The sequence below is a fragment of the Felis catus genome, chromosome A3 (genome assembly GCF_018350175.1).
Source record: "Felis catus isolate Fca126 chromosome A3, F.catus_Fca126_mat1.0, whole genome shotgun sequence".
NCBI lineage: Eukaryota > Metazoa > Chordata > Mammalia > Carnivora > Felidae > Felis > Felis catus.
The window spans coordinates 125,445,989-125,468,408 of record NC_058370.1 but is presented as its reverse complement, the minus strand read 5'-3'; the positions used below and the strand labels follow the sequence as shown (position 1 = coordinate 125,468,408).

General features: G+C 50.1%; 1 protein-coding gene and 1 long non-coding RNA gene across 4 annotated transcripts in view; both read right to left on the bottom strand.

Moving 5' to 3' along the window:
- LOC109498373 overlaps positions 1–13,155 on the bottom strand; it is a 206,814-nt gene extending 193,659 nt beyond the window's left edge. For all 3 annotated transcript variants that reach the window (XR_006595943.1, XR_006595945.1, XR_006595944.1), the window contains exon 1: positions 9,436–13,155. This is a non-coding gene — a long non-coding RNA (uncharacterized LOC109498373). The remainder of the gene's footprint in view (positions 1–9,435) is intronic.
- An 801-nt stretch (positions 13,156–13,956) lies between these two features.
- Positions 13,957–21,156, bottom strand: OSR1 (odd-skipped related transcription factor 1). Its single transcript, XM_011281310.4, has 3 exons — positions 20,855–21,156; positions 15,646–16,345; positions 13,957–14,885 (listed from the first exon to the last, which is right to left on the bottom strand). The coding sequence occupies exons 2-3, from the start codon at positions 16,311–16,313 to the stop codon at positions 14,750–14,752; spliced, it is 804 nt and encodes a 267-aa protein (XP_011279612.2). The 5' UTR covers positions 16,314–16,345; positions 20,855–21,156; the 3' UTR covers positions 13,957–14,749.
- Between the last annotated feature and the right edge of the window lie 1,264 nt (positions 21,157–22,420).

Below are 22,420 nucleotides of genomic sequence, written 5' to 3'. Positions count from 1 at the left end.
TCTGTACAAGAGTGAGGTTCCATACAAGCACCTGGGAGAGACTGCCAGACCAGACTGTGGAGGCAAGGTACTCTCACCACCTTCTCCAGCTGTATTTTTTTTTTTAATTTTCTTTAATGTTTACTTTTAAGAGAGAAAGACTGAGAGTGATCTGGAGAGGGGCAAAGGGAGAGGGAGACACAGAATCCGAAGCGGGCTCCAGGCTCCGAGCTGTTAGCACAGACCCGGATGCGGGGCTGCAACTCACAAACTGTGAGATCGTGACCTGAGTTGAAGTCGGACGCTTAACCAACTGAGCCACCCAGGTGCCTCTTCTCCAGCTGTATTTAAGCCACACTGATCATTGGTGCTTCTACTGTGAGATAGACCTCTGAAGGTTAGCTGAAAGTCTTCACCAAGTCCCATCAGGACAGTGACCAGAAATCCCCCACTGAGGCCTCACCCTCCACTCTGCCATCAGTCCTTGACACGCCCAGCATAGGTGTTCCAACGTTATTCAGATTCACAAACTTGCAGTGAAATGAACAGAAATGAAGAGGAACATCACACACCGCCCTACCGTCTCCAACAAGCCACACCCTCTCCTGATGGAAAATAAGCACAATAGCTCTCATGCAGGCGAAGTTCAGCCACCGCTCCTGCTCCTCTTTCTCCCAGAAGGGGCTCCATCCTAAATGAGACCCTTGGCAGGTCGCTCTATGGAGCAGGAGCAGGACTTCTTCCTTGTACCTGGAGGTGGAGGCTAGGACCCAGGCCTTCCTCATTCCTTGGCCTGTGCACAGCACCCCCTGGGAGGCCCAGAGCTTTCTCAGCCCACCCCTCTTCCCTACTCTCTCCATTCCCGGAGAGGTTAAAGCCTAGCACTCTTTGTCCTTCTGGGCAGGGCAATCAGAATTTTGGAGATCTCAGTGAATCTCAGCTGTATACAGGGAAGCAGTAAAGGGTCTTGTGAGTGCATGAATTTTGGAGTCTGAAGAACCTGGAATTGATTATGTTCTATGACATACTCTGTTACCTTGTGCAAATGTATTCTTTTGGCCTCCATCTCTTCATCTGAAAATATGAGAATAGTATCTGTGGATGTCAATCTCTCAGAACAGTGTTTTGCATATGGTAAGGGCTCAATAAATGGTAGCTCTATAAAATATTTTCTCCTAGAATATCTCCTAGGTCTGCATCTAAATATCAGCTCTCACTAACGAAGGAGGAAGGAAGGGATCTCATGAGAAAATGAGGGATTCCAGACCCCTGGGGAGCAGTCCAAGGTTTGTTTTCAAAGGGAGGTAGACTCTCATAGATGTCTCTGAAATCATCCTGCCCACAGAAGTACGTTCAATTAAGGCAATTTCTGTTCCTCACTTAGAGGCATGCCCCCCAGGCCAGACAGGGGAAGTGTGCACCAAGCATCACTCCAGACATTAAGCCCACTGTGCCCCCAACTTTCTGGCTGCATATACATGGGGATTTTCTGGGAACCTCAAAGGACCTGGAGCCAGCCAAGCAGGCTGAAGACAATCACCCATTGTAAAAACAATGAAACCAACAAGCTGGAAAAGTCAGAATGGATTTCACCTGGCCTCCTCAGGCTGCACTAACAGATCCCTACTCATGCTCCATGCCCTTCTGGCCCATGCCTACTGTACAGCTCAGAGTGATTTATATGACAGGGAAATAAGCCAGTAGTAAACACACACAAAGAAAACTCTAAACATTGCTTTACCTTTTTTCTGCCAAAAATGTGCTTTGCAGTCAGTTGTAAAGTGACCTTAATATCCACAGATAAAGTTCATGTAATACCTAGCTTTGGCTCACTCCCTAATTTCGGATTCTGAAGATTACATAGATAAAATTTACAGGGATTCTTTTTTAGTTTCTTGCCACATCTGAAAACCTGTCCAAAGATAGGAGAGATCCTGTGGGCTGCTGGTCTCCTACAGATGGGCCTTATGCAGAGATTCCCATTTTAACACAGCAATGTGCTTGGTGTGGTCTAACTACTATGAACACTTCACTCTGAAATTTGAAGTGAGTTTTCCTTGTTTCTCTAGAGATAACTATTTATTATTCAAATCTTTGTGTTCATTTTTTTCAAAATGTGTGTTTTTGTAGTTGTTCTTGCTTTCGAGGGCAGTTGGTTTACTTTTATTGTGCTTCTGGGGCAAGTCAGAATATCCACATGCTTCTTCATATTTCATAAACGTGAAGCTGATTTTCCAATTACAGCTATTTTGATCTGCATATGTCTGCTACACAGTTCTGTAACCCATATGCAAAGCTTCTGCCTGAATCTGCATGGGCGACGTAACTAGCTGTCTGGCAACTAAAGAAGAATCAGAGTATCCAGGAGAGAAAAATAAATTTGATTTCTCGCTCACAGCAAAAATGGGACATAGTCAACCCTGTCAATGAAGTCTGTAAACATTTTTATAGCTATCCCAAGCACTTTTCCCCCCAAGCACTGTTTAAATTCTCTTTGCTCAAAGACATTTTTGAAACACCAAAAGAAACTGAAAAGCTGGGAGGTACAGGTACTTTTTTTAAGGCTCAGTAGAAAGAAGTAGATAGTCTTTAGCAATGTTATCTATATTTATGGCACAAATGTAAATTTTCTCTAACCAAAACTGTACAAGTCAGAAAAGATAAGTACTTTTATCCTCATTGACAGGTAAGGAAATTGAGGCCCTCAGAGGTTACAGGATTTGACTAAGGCGACCCAACAAAGTTCAGCAATAAAATGTGTGCTGAGACACACATTTCCTGCCTCCCAGTTCCTTTCATCTGGGTTATCTATTTAAGTTGCCCTGACTTACTGAAGTAAACATTATGCTGTAACAACACACATTTCCCTCAGTTTGCATGATGTCCACACTTAGCCTGTGCTCAGGAACTAGTTACAGGTCTTAATAAATAATATTAACTGAAGAGAAGGTTTTGCTTTAATAATTATTTCTCAGGGTGCTTGGGTGGCTCAGTCAGTTAAGCATCTAACCTTGGCTTAGGTCGTTATCTTGCAGTTTTTGAGTTCAAGCCCCATGTCGGGCTCTGTGCTGACAGCTCAGAGCCTGAAGCCTGCTTCAGATTTTGTGTCTCCACCTCTCTCTGCCCCCCCATGCTCATGCTGTGTCTCTCTGTCTCTCGATAATAAGTAAAAGTTAAAAAAAAAAATAAAGAAAATAATTATTTCTCTCCCTGGGGCACCTGGGTGGCTCAGTCCATTAAGCATCTGACTCTGGATTTTGGCTCAGGTCATAATCTCAAGGTTTGTGCGATCAAGCCCTGAATCAGGCTCTGCTCTGTCAGCACAAATTCTTGGGATTCTCTCTCTCTCTCTCTCTCTCTCTCTCTCTGCCCCTCCCCTGCTTGTTCTTCCTCTCTCTCTCTCTCAAAATAAATAAACATTTAAAAATAATAATTATTATTACTCCTCTCCCTGACCAACTCAACACTAAGAAATCTGTAAGGCACAATTATAGAAGAGAAGGGAAAAAATCCTATCCTGTTAGGAAATATTCTGACAATGAAGGAAACTAATCTAATATTTTAGGAAAATCTGGACAGATTCTTGAAATTCCATTGTCAAAAATTTAACAAAGCTTACAATTCTATGGACATATTTATATTAAAAATTACAACGTGAAAACCAGACATGAGAGTAGGGCAAAAAAGAAATCCATGCTCCCAGCCACTAGATACATTAGATTTTTTTTTGTTTTCATAAACAAAATAATAACAGACTCAATTTTACTGAGCCAAAATTCAAGAGGTTATAGCTAATCTAAAAATATTGATTGTTCTTTTTTTTTTTTTTTTAATCCACAGGGACCCTACATACCAACATTTGAGAGTAGACAAAAGTTTTGTAACTTTACAATAAAATACCACCCCAGAGCATGTTATGTCAAAACCTGAAGTGAGAATTTTGTATTACAAAATTAAAAACACCACAATATATTAGAGTGGCAACCCCAGATCGGATCACCTTAGAACAATAAATGAAATGATCCCAGGAAATGGGAATTTGTGCAGAAATTTGTCACGTAGTGGATAGTTCCATAAGGCTAATACCAGTTCACTTTTGCAACAAGATATTCAGAAGGCCACAGATTACCAGTCAGGAAAGACGGTGAGAAGTCTGGACTTCTGTCTGCCTGCATGCAAAGGGAAGCTCCTCCACGTCCCATCCAGGTGTGTCTGAGAAGACTGAGTGGGCAGCCAAACTTGCACCACCACCCAGATGTAAAAAGCTTTCTGTGTACCCCCAGAAGAAGCTATGTGGGAACAACAAAAAGGACCTCTCCCCTCCTAGCGTAAATGCCAGTGGGGAGCCTGAAATCTCACCTCTACCAAGTTGCAATACAGCACCCGCTCCTCCTAAGGTGGTAAGAGAGGCCAAGTGGGTGTCCTGGACATTCATCCCCACATGGTAGTAACAAAGTGACACCCCTTCCCTACCAGTATGGCAAGTCAGAGGAAACTTACCAAAACAGATTTCAGTAAGAGTTTCATAACAGAATACCAAAAATTTCAAGGGTATGATCAGAAATTACATGTCAGACCAAGAACCAGGAAAATCTCAACTTGAAAGAGAAAAGATAATCAACACACATCAACATCAAGATCACACAGATGTTGAAATTATCAACGAGAATTTTAAAGCAGCCATCATAAAAATACTTCAATGAGCAGTTACGAACCCTTGCAACAACTTAAAAAGTCTCAGGAAAGAAACAGAATATATATTTTTAAAAACCATTTGTAAATTTTATGGGTGGCTCAGTGGGTTAAGAATCCAACTCTTGATTTTGGCTCAGGTCATGATATCACGGTTTATGAGACTGAGCCCTTGTGGGGCTCTCCACTGACAGCAAGGAGCCTGCTTAGGATTCTCTCTCTCCCTCTCTCTGCCCCCCACCCCACTAGTTCATTCTCATTCTCTCTCTCTCTCTCTCTCTCTCTCTCTCTCTCTCTCTCTTCTCTCTCTCAAAAATAAACTTTAAAAACCCATATGTGAATTTTAGAATTAAAAAAAAAAATCATTGGAATTTTTTAAACCCTCAATATCAGAATGGAGGGGACCCAGGAAAGAATCACTGAACTGGAAGACAGAATAATAGAATTGACCCAAATTCACCAACAGACAGAAAACAGAGTGAAAAATGTGAAGAGAACCTCAAAAACCTGGGGAACTATAACATTTGTCATTGCAGTCTATGAAATAGAGAAAAACAGCAAAGATGAAAAAAGTATTTGGAGAAGCTGAACATTTTTGAACAGTATTTTGAACAGCTGAACATTTTTCAAATATGGAAAAGAAATAATGGCTGAAAACCTTTTCAAACATGGAAAAAGATACAAACCTATAGAATTAAAAATCTGAGAAAACCCCAAAATGGATAAACCCAAAGAAATCCATGCCAAGAACCATCATAATCAATTTCTGAAAATTAAAAACTTTAAAAAAACTAAAAAACTTTAAAGACATAGAAAGTACCTTGGAAGCAGCAAGAGAGAAATGACACCTTACATGCAAAGGAAAAACAATTCAAATGACAACAGATTTCTCATCAGAAACCATGAAAGCCAGAAGGAAGCAACACATTTTTCAAGTGCTGAAAAGAAAGGACTGTTAACCCAGAATTCTGTACCTGGTGAAATTATCCTTCAGAAATGAAGGAGAAGTAAAGACATTCTCAGATGAAGGAAAATTAATAGAATTTTTCACCACCAGACCTACCTTAAAATAATGGCTAAAAAGTTCTCCAAAAAGAAAAGAAATGGTAAAAGATGGAAACCAAAAATATAAGAAGAAAAAAAAATTGAAAAAGCACAGACACAGCTAAGTACAACAGACTTTCCCTCTTGAGTTGTCTAAATTGTTTGATGGTCAAAGCAAAAAGTAATGCATTGTCTAACTTGGATCTCAATGCATGTAAAGGCAATATTTATGACTATCATGTCATGCACAGGGAGGAGGACAAAGGGGCTTACAAGTTGGTATCTTAGTTCAAGCTGCTATAACAGAATACCACAGACTCACTGACTTAAAGGACAGGCATTTCTTTCTCTGTGAGTCCAAGACCAAGGTGCCAACAGATCTAGTGTCTGGTGAAGGTCATCTTCCTGGCTTATAGATGGCCAGCTTCTTGCTGTGTCCCCACATGGTGTGAAGCAGAGAGAGAGGAAGCAAGTTTCCTCAAGACGCTTCTTATAAGGACACTAATACCATTCATGATAGCTCCACCTTCAAGACCTAATTAATTACCTCCCCAAAGCCCCATTTCCTAATACCATCACATTGGGGATTAGAATTTCACCACAGGGATTTTGGGGGGTTACATTCAGTCCACAAGAGGAGTTAAGGTTTCACTCAAACTGCTAAAACATTGATATCAGTAGGTATCAATGTGGTAATTATACAGTTCTGTATCTTCATTATGGTGGTAGTTACAAGAATCTACCTATTCCTATTTTTGTGGGAAAATAGCATAAAACTAAATGCAAACATTGTACCAGTATCAATTTTCTGGTTATGATATTGTATTACCATCATGCAAGGTGTAACTGTGGAAGAAAATGGTGAAGGACACATGGACCTTCTCTGTACTATCATTTCAATTTCCTATAAATCTATAAGTAATTCAAATTAAAAAGTTAAAAAAAAAAAACAGAACTCAGAGTGCCTGGGTGGATCAGTCAGTTAAACATCCAAGTCTTGATTTCAGCTCAGGTCATGATCTCACAGTTTGTGGGTTCAAGGCCCACATTGGGCTCTGCGCTGACAGTGCAGAGCCTGCTTGGGATTCTCTCTCTCCCTCTCTCTCTCTGCCTCTCCTCTCTCATGTGCGCGCTCTCTCTCTCTCTCTCTCTCGCTCTCTCTCAAAATAAGTAAATAAACCGGGGCGCCTGGGTGGCTCAATCGGTTGGGCGTCCGACTTCGGCTCAGGTCATGATCTCGCAGTCTGTGAGTTCGAGCCCCGCGTCGGGCTCTGTGCTGATGGCTCAGAGCCCGGAGCCTGCTTCCGATTCTGTGTCTCCCTCTCTGTCTGCCCCTCCCCCACTCATGCTCTGTCTCTCTCCCTCTGTCAAAAACAAATAAACATTAAAAAAAAAATTTTTTTTTAAATAAGTAAATAAACCTAAAAATAAAATTTGTTTAATTTGTTTTTAAAAATTGAAAAAAAAAAAAAAAAAACAAAACCCAGAACTGTTCTAGGTTAAAAGAGGACAAGACATAAACGCAATGTGAAAAACTTTGGATTTTGATTTTTAAAAATTCAAAAAATGGGGGGTGCCTGGATCGCTAAGGAGGTTAAGAGCCTGACTCTTAATTCTGGCTCAGGATTTGATCTCACAGTTCATGGGATCAAGTCCCGAGTCAGTATCTGTGCTGACAGCACAGAGCCTGCTTGGGATTCTCTCAGTCACCCTCTTTCTCTGCCCCTCCCCTGCTCTCACTCTCTTTCAAAATAATTAAATAACCTTAAAAAAATCAAAAGGTGGGAAAATTTGGGGAAACTATAATGTAGATGGGACATTTGATGACACTAGGCAAAATTATTATTGATAATAATGTTATGGTAAAAGAGTAACGCCCTTATTCCTAAAATACGTGTGCTGAATTATTTAAGGTTAACATATAATGAAGTCTGAAACTAACTTGCAAATGGTTCAGGGAGAAGGACAGCAAGAGAGAAATATAATAAAACATTATCAGCTGTTGACTCTATAAAGAAAGTATGAAAGTGTTCTCTGTCCATTCTTACAATTATTCTGTATGTTTATAAAATTTTCATTTGAAAAAAGTTGGAGGGGCGGAGTGGAAGGATATGTGATAAAGTACAGTAAAATGTTAACTGTGGAATTTAGGTGGTGGATAATTGAGTGTTCCCTATAAATTTCTATTGTGCCATAGGACTGAAGTGTTTAAATTAATATATGGGGGGGAGAGAAAGCTGAGGAAACATATCAAAGCCCAGCGCCCTCCTCCAGCACTCCCTATACTCCCCGGCCCAGTTAAATACATACTTATGATAATTAAAATAAAACATCATTTGCCAGAGACAAAACCTTGCCTGGCTTCCTGCCTGGAGAAGCCCTAGCAATGCCTCCCACTTTTCCCGTAGTGGTAAAACCCCAGCCAATGCCACAGTCCCCACAGCCACACTGAGGAGGCTCCCATGGGTCCCGCTAATTGTCAAGGAGAGACAAATCTGAGTATGTTATTTATATATATATATATATATATATATATATATATATATATATATATGAACTAAATATATAAGAACTATATATATATAGATATAGATATAGATATATATGAACTAAAAAAAAAAAAAAAACAACATTCTACCATTGTGGTGGGAGTTTTTAACACACTAAAGTACCCAAGTTAGGAATTAATAGACAAACTGAAAAATAAAAAGGAAGATAGAAGATAAAAGATTTAGAAGCTACATCTATGGTGCCCAGATCCATGTAACGGTTAACAAGAACTCTTTGAGCCATGCCACCCACCTTAGAATGGGTCTGCTCAAATAGTTCAGCCTTGGCTGGTCTCCCCGATGACACCACCATAATAGAGACTGTTCTGGACAGCCGTAGCACCACACCTGCTCTGGTTCTTAGTTATATAAGCTGTGAGATACTAAGAATATTCTGAATTCTGCACAAAATGTTCAGCTCTTGACACAGGTTAATAAGAAGTGAACCAACCCCCCCAAGTAAATCTCATTATTTAAAGCAAGGCCTAAATTCTCTGGAGGCTTGTTTTCCCTCTCTGGTTCTTTGAGAGGTGAAGAATCTAGCCATTCCTGCCCCATCTCCTCTAGCTTTCTTCCATGGCCCCTGTAAAGTTCCATCTACCTACAGTCTCCAGTGTTACCCACTCCTACCAGTGACAAAAAGCAACCCATCCCTGCCTTGTTATGACAAAACTCCTTATCTTATCCCACAAGCAGGAGTCCAATCAAACCAAACATTGAAAATAAATTATGCCTATACCTCCCAGAGATGGCTGAACTGCTAAGAGCCATCTCCATGTTTAGAAATAAGAAACAAAACCTAGTCCATTCACCCATCCATCCCAGTTTTCTGAGCCCTTCTGTTTTCTGATAGCTGGGGCTAGAACTAGCACTGGCTAAGAAAAATGGCCAAGAGTGGTTGGTATCAGAGGGCCAGGGCTCAGGTGACTGGGTAAAAGGAACATTCCTGAAGATATGTCCATGTAATAGCATTGTAGAACTATCAGAGAAAGCAAAAATCCAAAGAAGATTGTAGTTGGGTGTGTTTGTAAAGTCAGAGACCCCCTCCCACCTATTCAGTCACACCTACCACATATACAGCCCCCTGCCCTGCCCCACACCTCAGTCTGCCTCAAGTTGTCTCTTTCTTCCTACGTATATGCCACAAAGGAATGGTAGGTAGGGCACTTACATTTTGTCACCCACCTTCCTCTCTCAAACAAATACAACAATAATCTGTGAACTGATTTATCCATCTCCATGCAGTTTAAAGAAGGCTTCTTCCAAGTTTTCTAGAAGTTTCATGACCACCAGTCCAGGTGATATCCTTCCTCCATCCTTTTTCAGAATCTTTGGGTGATGAGAGTGAGGATGGGAAGATTCTCTTAGGAATAAGGCAGCTTGGGAGCTTCAGGATGCTGAGGGAAGCATTTCTAATGCTTTGCATGGTGCTTCATAAATGCCAAAGTTGTTCTGCAACACATTAGGGCCCGGTTTTGGTTTGAGTAGTGAATAAATGATTGAGAAAAGATGTATGACTTTGACCTCTACACCAACTGAATGAGGTAGGTGGGAAGAGTATTATCCCCATTAAAGGAAGAAAGGCCAGGCTCAGAGAAATGCAGGGACTTGGCCAAAGCTTGTAAGTGGCAGGAAATGTTAAGGACTGGGTCTTCAGGCCCCTTGCCTCAAAGGAAACACAGCTTCTAATTCTTCCTCTGCCACTGACATGAGGTTTGCCCCCTTCCTCCTATCTCAGTTCATAGTGAATTTTTTCATCTGAAACATGAGCAAACTGGACCCAGCCATCAGTCTGGCTCTTGAAGTGGCCCTCTAGAAAACCAGGCCGAATGGGTAGGGTGGGTGACCAAGCCTGTGCCTCCAAGAGCTCCGCTGATCTGGAAGCCAAGACCTCTGTCTCAAAGACCCAGCTTGAAAGGACTAGGGCCACATCGGATCTAGTGCAGGGCCTGGCCGCACCATCCCTGCCGGCTCGAATCCCAGGGACCTCCGTCGGACCATGGCAGTGCTGGATTCGGGGTGCCACAGGGACTCCAAGGGCCTCCAGCTCGCATGAACCCAGAGCTGCCCTCTTCGGCGTCAGCATCTCTAGTGCTCACAAACGCCCATAGCGGGAAGCGCCCGCTGTGCCAGTAGTACCCCACGTTCGTTAAGCCTGAAAGCGGAACACGGAAGTGGGCAGCGACCGCCCGCGACTGCCCGCCACCGCCCGCCACCGCCCGCCACAGCCGCGGGACCGTGAGCTCCAGCGCCTAATGTTCCGCGGGAAGAGTTCACTCTGCGCCTGCGCGCAGAGCGTGCGCAGTGGTGGAGGCGGGGGTAGGACCGGGTAACGTGGGCGGGGCGGATATCTCGCAGCAGCTGGTGCACTGGAAAGCTACGAGCGGAGAAGTTTATCCGAAGCCACCAGATTCCAGAGGGGGACGCTGCGGGGCCCAGACCAACGCTTGGGGTCTGTGGATCCTGTTGATGGAGACGAACGAATTCTCGGCGCGTTTCTGGAAGGGTTTGCAGGGCGGGGCCGAAAAATGTGGGAGCCGTAGTATCACAGCCCACATGTGACGTCATAACACTGCATAAATGAGATAGGTAGACCTGGCGGAGTCCGGGCGTATCTTGCCAGAGGCAAATGTGACGTTACAGCGCCTTAGTGCCTTGGAAGGTGGGATGGGATTCCTTTGAGCCAGCTCTCGAGACACCAAGATTCCAGGGGTGGGGTTGGGTATGTTATCACAGGTCCCACATTCTTGGAACTGAGGTTATATCTAGGAGCCCTAGACCAGCCCACCGCATTTCTTCTTTCCCCCACAACCCTACGCTAGCCCTGACTCCCGCGGCCAAGAGGTCTGAGGAAAAAACGGCCCATTGGACGCCCCAGACCCCTGGCTACATTTCAGAAGAAGGAAGTGGAACCTGAACCTCTTCTTGGGAAGAAACCCCTGCGAGCTTTTCTTTCTCCAGGGTGTACCGATCTCCTCCCAGAGCACCTGGAAGCTCCAGGCTGCCTTAAGGGTTTCTCGCGCCTTTTACCTGTTCAGCAAAGAGATCCAGCCGAGTAGCCCCGCTCCCTTGCCCCTCAGAGAAACAGATGGCCTAGCAGCTTAGGGAAGGACTCTCGCTGAACTCTCCTCTCGCCTCCTTCACTCCCGAAAGCTGGGCACCTGAGACCACAAAAGCTTAATGTCTGAAGACTGGGGTCGGAGAAGGATGGGATCTTCTAGGCGTTTAGCGGGAGTGGGGGGGGGGGGGATGTCCCCTTTGCAGAGTGGGTAGGCAATAAAACCCACCCAAGCATTTCCGGCATTCTCTTTGCCTTTTCTTGCGACCCACAGAGTAGGAGCTGGAAACTGTCCCCCAACCACGTTGCTAGGAAAGGTAGCCTGTGTGATGTCTTGTGGCCAGAATCCCCAGATTGCCCTCCCACTTGCCCTTCCATTTGCTGTGCTGTTACTACATAGCGTATGAACAATCACTGTCACAGTAGACAGCGAGCTATGCTGAGAAGTGGCTTCTGGGTCCATCAGGATGATAGAACCATGGTAGAGCAAGGCAAGGCAATGGCACTGTGAGTGGTGGAGGTCTTTGGGCAGTACCCTGCCCCACTCCCAGCCCCCCTCTATAAACCCTGTGCTGGGAATCCATTCTTCTACACTTGATATTATCGAAAGTCAGTTGCAGGGTCTAGGATGGAAGGACGGGGATTCAGGTTACCAGAGGTGGCACGGGCCAGAATGGAAAAACTCGCCTGCGAACCTCCCCCGTTTCACAGCTTTCACGAGGTCTTTGGGGAGGGGCTAACTGCAGAGGCTCTTGTTGTCCTGGAGGAGTGGGAGGTGGCTAACTTGGGGTGGAGTGCGTTGGGCGGGGGCGGAGCGGGGCGCAGCAGTAGTAAATCCTCAGGAAAGATGGGACCCCCGAAAGAGCAGAGGAACTGAACGAGGCGCTCCGTCAGATCCTCAGGGGTGCCCAAAGCTCTCTGTGACAGGTGTATGTACTCAGGCACTGTCGTCTTGGAACAACCACGTCTCCCGACCTCCTGGGGCTAATGACAGAAACGATGTGGGCCAGCCATGGACCCTCACGTAAGCCATGGCCAAGTGCAGACCATACTACGGACTGCACTGGCTGGGCTAAAGCCAAGTCCAAAACCCACTGAATAACTCTCTCTCCCTCTCTGCGCCCAGAGATCACAGTTCTCTGAGATCCAGACTCTGGTCTGTCCCGGGTCGCCTCCTTATGAAGCTGCAGAAGAAGGGCTGTGATCTTGCCGGACTAGCGGAGATCCCTCAGTCCGGTCAAGACCCGGCAGCTCACGGTCCTCATTCGCAGTGGGCCGTGGAACCGATCAAGAAGTTTTTGAGCGCAAGACCAGATATCCACAGGGGTGGTGGACAGGGGCTGCGGCAGAAAGTTCTGCCGAGTCCTCAGCAGGACGCACTGAGGTGCCCCAGTCCTGATCCGCCCCTCCAGGCCTGTCCAGCAGGGGGCAGCGTGGCTCCGAACGCGGAGGGCAGGGCTCTCAGCGCAGGCCCAGCCAAGGCCACCGGGACACGTTGGGCCCCGGAACCGCGGAGTTCAAGCCCGCAAGGGGGGCGGGGGTGGGTATGCGCAGAAGAGGTGACGATGGTTCAGTGAAAGTCTAGAGCGTTTTAACTCGTATGGCCTGGGCTTCCTTTCTCAGGCCGCAGGGCTCTGCCGGAGGCTGGGACCTTGGGTCCCCGTTGCAGGGAAGCTCGGCCCATCGTTCTTCGCGGCCGCTGAGCTCCAGGCTCAGAAGCCCGAGAGGCCGAGCGCTCGGCTTGGGAACGGCCGCGGGCGCTACCGCCTGCGCCGCCCTGCGGTCAGGACACTGGAGCTGGGGGAGCCCCGCCCCGCCCCAAGAAGGAGAGCCCCCGGCGGCCTGGCCTCTAATTGTGGGAAAACTAGACGCCCCGGGGAAGGTTCAACTTGTGGAGGGAGGACTCAGATTTCCCCTCCTAAACTTCCCGGGCCTCCCAGGGCGCCCGCCCCCGCCATTCCTGACGAGGCTTTAAAAACTGTAGGGAATCTTTGGGCGTGGAGCCGTACTCCGGGCAGGGGATGAGACCCAGCCAGAGAATTGTATCCGGGGGATCCTAACGGAGGGAGGGTTGTAGGTTTGGGGCTTTGGGGAAGCAGCGATGATTGTGCATTTGCAGCGGGGTATTGGGGCCCTGGGGACAGTACTGGTCCTGAGGCTATACGTGAAGGCACCTCCCCACCACCACCACCACCACCACCACCACCACCACCACCACCAAAGCAGGTGCTGGAGGCCAGTAGGAAAGCCTTTGGTTGGAGAGGTGGGTGACATTCTGTTCCCTTAGTGGATCTTAAGCGACCCTGGCACCCGGAGACGTTGTGATTTTTTTAAGGCCGAAGTAGTGGCTGCAGGCTGGGCTTCCTTGTAAACTACCAGCCCCGTGTAGGTGAGGGGTGGGGACACTGAGACCCTAAAGACCGAAGTGGAGGAGTAAAGTACGAAAATAAACATGTGGCCGGGGTAGACCAACACAGGGAGAGAGGAGGCTTCTCCACCCATCTCAACCCTATCACCCCAAGAAGGCCAGGTTTCCGGAAGCGGGGCAGGTTGGAGCGGGCAGGGAATCCTGCTCCTCTGAAGGAAAGAAGCCTCCCAGTGTCCTGTTTGGGAGGGAGAATACCCATCCTGCAATGCCTGTAAAATAACCGTTTATTTCATATTTTAAAAAACTCCAGTGATAAATGTCCGTTACCGATGGTCAGCATAAAGTGCCAATCGCAATACAATGCCCTGCTCCTAGCCGGCTGCTCTCTCGTGGTGACGGGACGGCGGAACAGGGGAGCCGGAGGCCGGGCCCGCTGCAGCCGCAGGGCTCAAGGCCCCCGCCCCGCCATCCGAGTCCGAGGGCCCACGGCCGACCGGCTGCGGAGCAGGGAGGGGGCGCTCCTTGGCCCCGCGGTCCCAGGGCCCGGCGGCAGAAGCAGATACACGGATTACACTTTTGCAGGCTCCCGGGGTGGGGATGGGGACGGGAGGAGGGGGTGGACTCTGCAAACGCACAGAACTTCCTTCCCTCTCCCCTCTCTCTCCGCAGGCAGAGTTACAAGCTTATATGGTCAAAGAAAAAAATAATAAAGTAAACGTATAAAATAACAATAGAAAAAGTAATACTTCTGGGAGAGGCGCCGCTGCGGCTCCGCGGAGCTTTCGTTCTTTTTTTAAATGCAGTTTCCCTTCCGCCACGTGAGTACCGCCTTTTGGCCAAGACTTTAGCCGCGTCCTGGGGGAGCCGCCCTGGCGGCTGGGGTCACGGCTCCGGGCGGGGCTCTCGAGTTCCGCGTGCGCCCGGGACCCAAGGGACAAGTCTGGGATAGGGGAAGGTCCCGGGAGCCCCTCCCGCTGCCCGCCAGAGTCGCCTTAGGCTTCTGGTCCCTCTGGAGGAGGGGGTATCGTAACCCAGGGTCCTGGTGACCTGGAGGCTCTTTTAGCATTTGATCTTGGAGGTTTTGAGCTCCTTCACCTGTGAGTGTAGCGTCTTGTGGACAGCGAGAGTCCTGGACTGGCAGAATCCTTTCCCACACTCTTGACACTTGAAAGGCTTCTCTTTGGAGTGAATGTATCTGGAAGCAAAAACAGAATTAATCTTTGCAAAATGATGTAATGTTATAAACAGTTATCTAAGATCCCCTCCCACTGCAACCAGGCGCTTGCCCTCAAAAGAAAGTGGGGGGTGGGGACCTAGCGTGGAGTGGGCAAAATTCTACGTTTGTGAATAGAGTAGGGAGGTGAAGGAAACTGGCCCATCTGATACGTCAACGGGTCCAGCTAGGCCCACCCCTGCCTTCCCCAGGAGGGGCAAGCAATGTCTCCTTATAAGGTCTGGATTAACAATAAAGGTGAATGAGGGGACCCAGGGGCAGGGAGGACAATTTGCTGGAGCTGTGCTGTCCAAGCGGGCAGCCACTAGCCACATGTGGTTATTAACATGAAAAGTAAGTAAAACTAAAAAGTTAATTTCGCAGTCACACTAGTTGCACATTTCAAGTGCTGGGCGGTCACATGAGTCACGGGTCCCCCTGCCCGTCACCGCAGAAACTTGTACTGAACAGCACTTGCAGATGCACAGGTGAAGGAAGGGATGAGAAGGCTGGCATGCCTGTCTGAAGCTCATGGAGACCTGACTTATTCTCCCCAAGCTCTCTCCACCCATCCTCCAAGAACCTATGCCTAAGCCTTGTATGGCTTCCTTTGCGATGTTAGAGAATTCCCAGAAACTGGGAGGCCTGGAGAGCCGAAGTGGGGCTCAAGAACCACCTCATTAGGGAGAAGGATGGTGAGGACAGTGACAGACAGCTTTGGGGGGGGGGGCACACACCGTACCTGTGGTCCCGTAGGTGGTCTTGCCTCCGGAAGGCTTTGTGGCAGATGTCACACGTGTAGGGCCGCTCATCGGTGTGCGTCCGCTCATGGATAAGGAGGTTGTAGGACTTAGTGAAGTGGCGGCCACAGAACTTGCAGACGAACTCCTTCTTGGTCTTGGAAGGCAGGCGTCCCCTCGTGGGCTTCTTTTCGGGGGACAGCTTGGTTACATCCAGGAGGGCACCCAGCCCACCAGTGGGGGAGCCAGGACCTTCCCCCCGGCCAAGCTTGGATGGATCTTCCTGCGTGGCAGCTAAGGCCAGGTTGGCAAAATCAAAGCGTGGCTTGGTCTTGAGCACAGAGGGGCCACTGCCTCCAACGGTGATCTCAGGCTTAGGCTGGATTACGTGAGGAAACCAGGGAAAGGCGGGCAGCTGGAAGCGTGTGTCCACGAGGCTGGACACGGCGCCCGGGACTTTGGAGAACGAGGAGCGCGGCAAGTGCATGGCAGGGTAGCCCAGCGTCCACTGGTGCAGGTGCACAGCGTGCAGTGCGCTGAAACCGTACAGATTAGGCAGGTGGTCCGAGGGCACCGTGGGCAGGCCATTCACCGCCTGAAGGAAGGAGTAGTTGGTGAGCTGCAGGGATGGATGAATGGGCACTGGCGCTGGCAAGGTTTTGCTGCCCATTGCGGTAGCTGCAGTGGGTTCTCAATCGCAATCTGCAAAAAAAAGAAGAGAAAAGAAGGGAGAGAAAAAGAGAAGTTCAGAGTAGGTCACCCTCTTTAGGAATTCCAACTCAGCCACACCCTCTCTGTGCCCCAGGGCAGATGCTGGGAGTCTGAGACCCCACTGAGGGAACTCACTGCCCTCAGAGAGAAAATGGAACCTTCTCTGATGCAAGGGCTCCCTCCAAATGGCCATGGCAGAGACACACAACTTGCTACAGAAACCAGCAGGAAACAAATCCTACGCAATGCAACCAACTTAAATGAGGGCCTACAGTGGAGGCAGAAGCTGGGGGAGACCGGTGTGTGGAAATTTACATCCACGCAAGCCTGAGTCAACACAGAATTTCACTCTCCGGCGAAGAGAACAGGAACTTGGAAGCACATTTACATGCTCATGTGCAGATAAACAGAAATGCACAATGACAGATAAACACAGATTCACATGCTCTGAAGCAGAGATGACAACAAGGTGGCAAGATAAACTGAGATGATCAGTGTTGTGCTGCTAAACAAAATGCTGGCGTGAACATGTTCACGTGTGCGTGTGCACGCACACACATACGCACACATGGGATTGCATGGAACCCACGCAGGGCCTCCAGGGAGACAGCACACATTCAAACACACACAGATCTGTACATCTCCCAGCTCCTCTGCATTTAGCTCTACTTAGCTGATCTTCAGTCTGGCTTCTAGAAGCCATGTCATCTTTCTCCTCAAAGCTCTCAACTTTGACCTCAAATTTGCTTCTCTGCCTCACTATTAATGAGCCCTCTTGACACCACCCTCTGCAGCTGCTTTTGGGCTGACTTCTTACCTGAGCCCCTGGGAATTAATTGCCTTTGAAGGTGATGATACCCACCTTCATTTACTAATTCAGTCAAACATCTGCAGGTGCATACAAGGGGGCTTCGGTGCCCTCCCTACTCCATCAAACAGGGTGCAGTGTCTCTGGGCTCTCGGATATTTGTGTGTGCAGTGACACCTGGGCAGGTGGGTATGCCTGTGGGCTACAGTATTGAGGCCAATACAATCAGCTTCTATGCTCTCTGTGCCCTCCAACTGCAAGGCCAGGAAGCTGAAGTGACCAGCAGTCTGGCATCTGCTGGCCTCCTTGGTCAGGATCTCCAGCCTCCGTGGACAAGTCTGGGTTCTGCAGAGAGACCTTTCATCTCCAAGCCTCCCAGACACTCTTAAGTCAGTCTGTCCAGTGGAGGCAAAAACATGGAGAAGGAAAAGTAGAAAGTACATGGTGGGGGGGGGGGTGGCTTGCGAGGCTCAAGTGCTGAACTCTCTCAGCTCTGAGCTGAGGGCTACTCGAGAAGTCACTAAGGGAATAGGGTGCTTGGTTCTTTGCCTGTCTCAATCCCCTGCTGCCCACTTTTCCCTTACCCCCATTTCCCCTCTTCTCTTCCTCAGATTGCTCCTCTAACCTTCAGTAAGCCCCCCTTCCTGGGTTGTGCAGGCCACGGTACCGCTCCTTCCCACTGCTGGACGCTGACACCACCCAGACAGTTCCCCTAGGCTGGCTTACCCTCAGCCCAAGGCCACAAGGCCCAGTCACACTCGGCAGCATTTCACTGCAGCAAAGCTTCTCGCGGGAGATAGCCCTGCCCTTTCAGGAAGGAGTATGGACAATCTCGATGCAGAAACCCTTTCCCTTGGAAGCTGTCAGAGAAGTCACTGGCTGAATAGTAGGCCCGCGGAGAAAGAGGTTCTACAGGGGGTGGAAGGTGCAAAACACTGAAAGCCTGCAGAGATGTTCCCACTGCAGGTTACATTAGCAACCCGGCAAAAACCCAGTGTTAAGGCAGCAATTAATTCAGCCTGGCGCCTGAGGACCCGTGCCTCAGTAGCAGAGGGCCTCCCTACCAGTTTTCCCTGCGGCTTGGATCACTGGTGGTCCGGTGATCCCAGAGTGCCGAGATCATCCTAGAGCGCTAACACCCCGCGAAGCAAAATACGAATTGGGGCAGAGAGAAAGCAGGGGCGGATTGGGGTTGGGAAGGAGAGAGGAGGGAGAAAGAGGACTCTCGCCAACTTAAAATGTTGGCCCACACTTAGGTGATTAGGTGAGGTGAGCACTCTTTGATTTGCTGTCACCTCTTTTTCCCCTCCTGGCGCTGGAAATCAGATCCTTATTTCCGGCTCCCCAGGGCCACCGGGGCCACCAGCACCTCCGCTTGCTTCTCTAGGTGCTCGGCCTATCGCCGGCCAAGAGAGCGGCGGTGACGGTGCGACTCTGGGCTGCAAAAGAGCCCGAGCCCTGCCTGTGCCCCGGTGGGGAACCCACCAACGTCGGGTACTAACCTGGCCTCTCCTCGCCTACCCTGCCTACCCTCAGAAGCCCAGAAGACCTGGGGCTCCATAGGGGGAGGGGGCTTTTGCAGCCATCACTTCTCTTGGGAGCCAACCTTTCCGGGCTATCTGCCCGATCTTGTGTCCCCCAACACTCAATTTATTTTCTTCAGCAGCACGGCCAGTTTCTTATTTTCTGCTGCATTCCGAGGCCAGGGCTCCCCAAGCTCTCGCCAACGACTTTCCCGGGGACGAAATTCGTTCGAAACGTGGCTCCTTACACTAGTACCAAGAATGGGCCAAATGCACGATCCGGTTTCAGGCGGTCAACTAAGAGAAAAACACAGTCTCACACTGGCCTCTCCAGCCGGAGAGGATGAACGAACTCCCAGCCCCTCCGAGTCCCGTTGCCCTGACCCGGGGGGCCCTTGTGTGAACGTTTTAGATTTTTAAACGCGAGGGCAAACACCTCTCCCCGGACCAGGCATCCGCTTGGCAAGGAGCTTGAGCCTCGAGATCTGGGAGGCGCGGGTAAAGATCCCGACTACAGGCAGCAAAAGCAATTCGCGCTTCCAGTCCTGGGTCCCCCGCGCAGTGCAGGCGCTCCTTCCCTCGCGCGGTCGAGCGCCAATTCCAGGTCTGCAGCCAGCCCTATGCCGGGCATTAATGAAGTGTGCAGAGTCTATTAAAGTGGTTTATTCGGGGCTAATTGAGCGTGAGCGAGTTAACTGCTTGCATTAATGAGGACGGAGCGAGCTCCACGAGCTTTCGCCTGAAGGAGCCCAGCAGCAGCCCCAGAAAATCATCCTTGACATCGAATCCCCAACACGCGTGGTGACAGGCGTCCAGGCCCCTGGTGGGAGGACTAACCACCACCGGATACTTCTGTTGAATTCTCCCAACGAACGAGAGCGAACGAACCCTTCGTCTAGGCGGCCGTCCCGCGGCATTTAAACGCCCGCTGCGTCCTTAGCGGTCTGTTCCCCAGTCTTAATGAAACCGCAATTACTTCGAGGAGCCTCGGATAAAATATCCACCCACCGGTCGCCCCCTGTCCCTGTCAGCCCTTGTCCTCTCTAGGAGGCCGTGAGCCTGGGAGACCAACTTGCTTTGCACGTGGTTTCTGTTCCCAAAAGCCAGCGCGCAGCTCTTAGCCCGGTTGAAATTTACCAAATTGTGGCAACAAAGAAACCCTCGCAGCTACTTTTCACTCTGAGAGCCCATCCCGCTACTGCTCGAGCTGTTGAAAAAGGACTGGATGTGGGTTTTCGTTCTTCTGAACCTAGACATTTCGGGAAAGAAAGTAGTTCCGCAAGCGGCCCCTCACCTCTTTCCCTCTCTCCTCGGGCTTCCCCCTTCTCTCCTGAAGGCTGAGTTAGGGGACAGTCTGGGGGAGGAAACGAATCCTCGCCTTATAAGCCCCAAGCCGGAGACATGCACGGCACCCACAGCGTTTCTGCTACTTGGGCGTGCGAGTCTCCAATTGGGAAAGAGTGCTCGCGACCCCCTGCACTCTTCCCTGAACCGAGACAGTCGCAGGTTAACTCCCCAGGCCCTGACTACACAGAGCAATCATCCTATAGAGAACACCCCGAAGTCAGAGCAGAAGTGCGAGGCGGGGTCAGGCACGCGGCCCTGCGCTCCGGGTCCAGCCGGCCGGATACCCGAGCGCAACTACGCAAAACAACAAACTTGCACGAAAAGCGCGACCCGGCTGGGGCATGCACCTGTCCCTGGCGCCGTCGGCTGCGGCCGTGGCCATCCATCCATTCTCTCTTCCTTCTTCGTCAGCTAAAGTAGGTCAAACTGCGCTAGGCGCGCGCTTCGGGAAAGTTTCTGCCCGCTGAAGTTTCTTCGGTTTCTTAGAGGGGGGCCCACAGGCTGACTCCCGAAGTCCGCGGGCATCTCGCCGCGGATTCCTAGGAGCCTGGCAGCGCGAGGGCCAGTGCTGGAGGCCCGCCCCCTCCTTCCCGGAGGTCAGAGGCCGAAAGACCCCGCTCGGGAAGTCCCTGAGCCAGCACCCCCAACCACCCTGGGCTGCAGCTGCTCTCACTTTCACTAAGGTCCTGCAGCCTCCGTTTGGCAGGAGGAGCTTCCTTCTGGGACACAGAGAGAGGAGACACCCGCCGCGCTGTGACAGGGGACCCGGGAGCGCTGCCCGCATTCCCTTCGCCGAGCAGGGGCGCCCGGGGCTGCAGTTACCTTGTTCCGCGGCGGTCCCGGGCTGAGGGAGTCTCTGGGGCTCCGCTGCGGGGGACCCGGGAAGCCAGAGGCGCTGGATTCCACAGGCACCCCCGGAGCTCTTGAGTCCTGGCCCCTCTCCGGCTGCGGGGACTCCGAGCGCCCGACGCGCGGGAGCGCTCCACTGGCCCGGAGCCCTGCCCCCCGGAGGACAGTGAGCCCCGCTCGCAGCTCCCTGGTTGGGTCTGAACCGGGAGCGGCTGAGAACTTGCTGGGGAGAGACCGAGCTCCGACTCACTCATCCCTTAGCACCGAGCCGCCTACTTATTTTAATCCACCACCCTCCTCCCTCCCTCCCTCCTTCTCCCTCCCGCCTCCCCTTGCTTCAGGATTCCTCCCCTCCCTTGCCTGTCCCCCAACCATGCCCTGCGCCTGCGCACTGAGAGACAAAGTTTTGCTGACCCGGGCAGCCGGCTTTGGCAGCTGCGTCGCTTTGCCACGGCCTCCCCGGACCTGCGTCCCCTGCTTTTCGGTCCTGTGCGACCCCTTTTGCATTGTTAGGCTCACGGTGGCATCCCTGGAGTGCTAAAGGAAACAACCTCAAGCAGAGGAGAGCAGGCTGAAACTGCACACTTCGCGGTCCTATTCCTGCTCACCTGGGACACAAGTCTGTGCAGGGGTGGTGGGAGGTACCCCGGGATACCTGCGCCGAGGCTTGGACTCCAGTGCCCTTCGGACCCTGGCAGAGCCGCCCTTTCTTCCAGAATCCTTTCCCAGAGGCGGCTGGCCCTGGGTATCCAATAGCTTCTGGACGTCCAAGAGCGCTCATTTGCCAGGGCAGTAAACCAGACCTGAATGCCTATGGCTGACCCTAGACTCTGGCTTGTGGAGTTCAGTGGAGAGATCCGAGGTGGAGGGCAAGAAAGTTATTGGAGTCCCAAACCCTCTGGGATTCCACTCTTACTTACAGTCTACCCCTCCAATCAGGTACTCATTGGTTTGGGGAGTTTGGAGAGCAAGCTGCAAAGATCGTCAGCTCCAGGACCTCTAAGCTCAAGGAACTGGTTCAGGTAGCATTTGGGACCTACAAGGGGTCAGGATTCTGGCTTGGAAAAATTCTGCCTTCACTCCTTCCGCCTTAGAGCAGCATCCCTACCTTACTGACTAATGGGCTCCGGGAGCTGCCCTCCAGCTGACCCCAGCCCTGACCTCTCCCCGCCACCTCTCTGGAACACTGGGCCCTGGGTTCAGGAGGAGGCAATGGTTTCCCAGGACCTGGGTGGGTCTAGATTGACACCACTGCACCCCCAGTGTTTGCACCAAGGTCGCTGCTGAGTGACTCACCCAGCCCTGGGAGCTGGATCCTGGACTCAGTGGGTCTCTAGCATATCGGTACTATGTCTCTGGGAAGGGAATGCTGCTGCCAAGTCCAGCTTTCCTCTGAAAATCTTATTACTTTTTAGGGTGTCAATCCCTGACCCAGGGAAATGATAGTGGAAATGTCCCCCCAAAAGACATAGTTGAAGAAGACCCTTGTCTTATCCACAGGGCTTTAGGACAGAACCTGGCCTCCAGCCCCTAGGTAAC